We start from the raw sequence: 2,829 nt of genomic DNA on the forward strand, positions 1-2,829 counted from the left end.
TCACAAGTCGTGACTTTCCCTGTTAAACGAATGACATTATAAGAACCATTCAAGAGGAGCTGTCTGCGGACTCCCGGAGTGGAGCTATCCAAGGTTCTGATTGACAGTTTTCTGGCGTTGCACTCTATCCCAATGCTATGTGGCCGAGTGCATTGTAAATGTAGGTTTTATTTTTGAAGATGTTAGTTAGGCCTATTGCAGATATCCTACCATAACAATATCTGCATGTCATATAGTTTTTCTTGCTATGATGTATACTAAACCCAAGGGCATTAAGACCTGGTGGATGAAACCACTTGCTCAGCCTGGAGAGAGAGAGAGAGAGAGAGAGAGAGAGAGAGAGAGAGAGAGAGAGAGAGAGAGAGAGAGAGAGAGAGCGATCGATCGATCGATGATATCTGTAGGGTTCTGACAGCGCGAGCGTTCTCTATAAAACCAAGTGTGAAACCTCGCCCGCGCCCAACTTCTGAAGCGCAGCAGATGCCTTGGAGAGCAGATGAACAGACTCAAAGAACAACGAATAAAGATCATAAACTACTATAGATCATTATCTTTACTTTTGATTATTGATACTGTGATACATAATTCGTTTAATTATTTAATTGTGCAAACTAACGACAATCAGTATTGGATATAATGGAATTGCTCTTCTCATATTTACATTTAATTGAAAAGCTGAATATACAACCAACAATAAAGTAAATACATGGAAGTCAAGACAATAAGGATATTTCAAGAAAACTGGTTCACATTTTCTCTCTGTGGTTGTTGGATAATCAACGTGCCTCTGATGGACACCGATGGGGATTGAGCTGCGTTTAACCTGGAAAAGATGAAAAGAAATGCAACGTTTACGTTGGTTAAGCAGTCCTAGTGCTCCCTTTTTGAAGGGTTTTCTTCAAAGCTCGATGACATCTGTCAAAAAAGTGTCGAGGAATGGAGCGCGCCAGTCAGTTGAAGCCAATGTCTTTTATTTATGGAGAGTTCTGGAATATGTCAACCAATGATACCAATGTCAATTTAACGACACGAGGAGAGGAGGAGAAGGATAGTTTGACTTTTCAAGCTGGTTTAGCAGTTACATTATCCCTAATAACTTTTGCAACAACATTATCAAATGCATTTGTTATTGCTACTATTTATCAATCCAGAAAACTGCATACGCCTGCAAACTTTCTGATAGCATCGCTCGCCCTGACAGACCTTCTGGTGTCGGTATTGGTGATGCCAATCAGCGCGCTATACACGGTGAGTCAAACATGGACTTTGGGCCAAGTTATGTGCGACATATGGTTGTCTTCAGACATAACGTGTTGTACCGCATCCATTCTTCATCTGTGCATAATTGCGCTGGACCGTTACTGGGCAATAACAGACGCGGTTGAGTACACCAAGAAGCGCACATCAGCGCGCGCCGCGGGGATGATCGCCACTGCCTGGGTGATTGCCATCTCCATCTCACTGCCGCCCTTCTTCTGGCGTCAGGTGAAAGCGGAGGAAGTTACCACTTGCAATGTGAACACTGATCACATTTTCTACACAATTTATTCCACTTTTGGAGCCTTCTATATTCCCACGTTGTTACTCATAGCCCTTTACGGTAGGATATACGTGGAAGCCCGAAAGAGGATCTTGAAACAGTCGTATAATAATAAACCGGGGAAAAGACTCACCTCTGCCCATTTGATAACAAACTCGCCAGGTACAAACTCTGTGGCGTCCACTGTCTCTCTAAATTACGGGACGAACGAAATATCTTCTTGTGAAGCTAATAGCTCACCTGCCAATGTGAACTATGTGAAAGTCACTGTATCCGACGCGCTCCTGGAGAAGAAGAGGATCTCAGCTGCCAGGGAAAGAAAGGCGACTAAAACTTTAGGGATCATTCTCGGAGCTTACATCATATGCTGGCTACCGTTTTTCATTTACACCTTAGTGGTTTCAGTCTGTGCGTCATGTTTCTATCCAGAATTATTTGACATATTTACTTGGTTGGGTTACCTTAACTCTTTAATAAACCCCATCATATATACCATGTCCAATGAGGATTTCAAAAAGGCTTTCCACAAACTAATACGCTTCAGATATTGCAGGTCCTGAAAATAGGCTACCAGACATAAAAGGCTGCCAAAACCATCACATTTTGTTCAGCTATGTCAAACTGCACCTCGCCAATAATTGCAACACGTTAACTCTCAGTCATCATCAACCTGTAAACATTTGCAGTATTGTATCTTGCATGCTTTCGAATCGCCTAGCAACATTATTATTTTAATTACATTATAGCCTTCATAGTCATACAGTACATGGCCTGCAGTCATATTCTGTAAACTTGATTATTTATCAAAACCAGAATGTATTGATATATCACTGCTAGCGACATTATTATAATAATTATATTATAGCCTACTTCACAGGCATGCAGTACATGGCCTGCAGTCATATTCTGGAAACGTTATTATTTAGCAAAACAAGAATGTATTGATATATCACTGCCATTATTGAACAATCTATCCAGAAATCATAGGCTATAATCTCTGCTGCCTTCCTTATGATTGGCAGCCATGAGATTACAACCCACCCTATACAATTCATGTTCCAACCTAAATCAACATTTTGATATCAAAGGTTAATATTAAGGAGTATGTGTTGGAAATCAGTAGATTTTGCCATGGAATCATGTAGCTTGTTCTGGGGGGCAGAATGTCTGAACAGGCACAGTAGGAACAGCCAGGCTTGACATAACGTTTAATATTTAAACATGCATGGAAAGCCTGCTGTGTGACCAACGCTGTATGACCAACGCTGTATGACACACAGAGTTACTGG

General features: G+C 41.2%; 1 protein-coding gene across 1 annotated transcript; it reads left to right on the top strand.

Annotated features, from left to right (window-relative positions):
• The first annotated feature begins 513 nt into the window (after positions 1–513).
• LOC115174946 (5-hydroxytryptamine receptor 1B-like) lies at positions 514–2,597 on the top strand. The gene has a single exon (XM_029733996.1). It carries the CDS (start codon positions 937–939, stop codon positions 2,098–2,100), a length of 1,164 nt encoding a protein of 387 aa, XP_029589856.1. The 5' UTR covers positions 514–936; the 3' UTR covers positions 2,101–2,597.
• The last annotated feature ends 232 nt before the right edge of the window (positions 2,598–2,829 follow it).

The sequence above is a fragment of the Salmo trutta genome, chromosome 35 (genome assembly GCF_901001165.1).
Source record: "Salmo trutta chromosome 35, fSalTru1.1, whole genome shotgun sequence".
NCBI lineage: Eukaryota > Metazoa > Chordata > Actinopteri > Salmoniformes > Salmonidae > Salmo > Salmo trutta.

What these genes read in the sequence shown, in the direction of transcription:
- LOC115174946 (XM_029733996.1), top strand. Translation starts at nt 937, where the DNA reads ATGGAGCGCGCCAGTCAGTTGAAGCCAATGTCTTTTATTTATGGAGAG.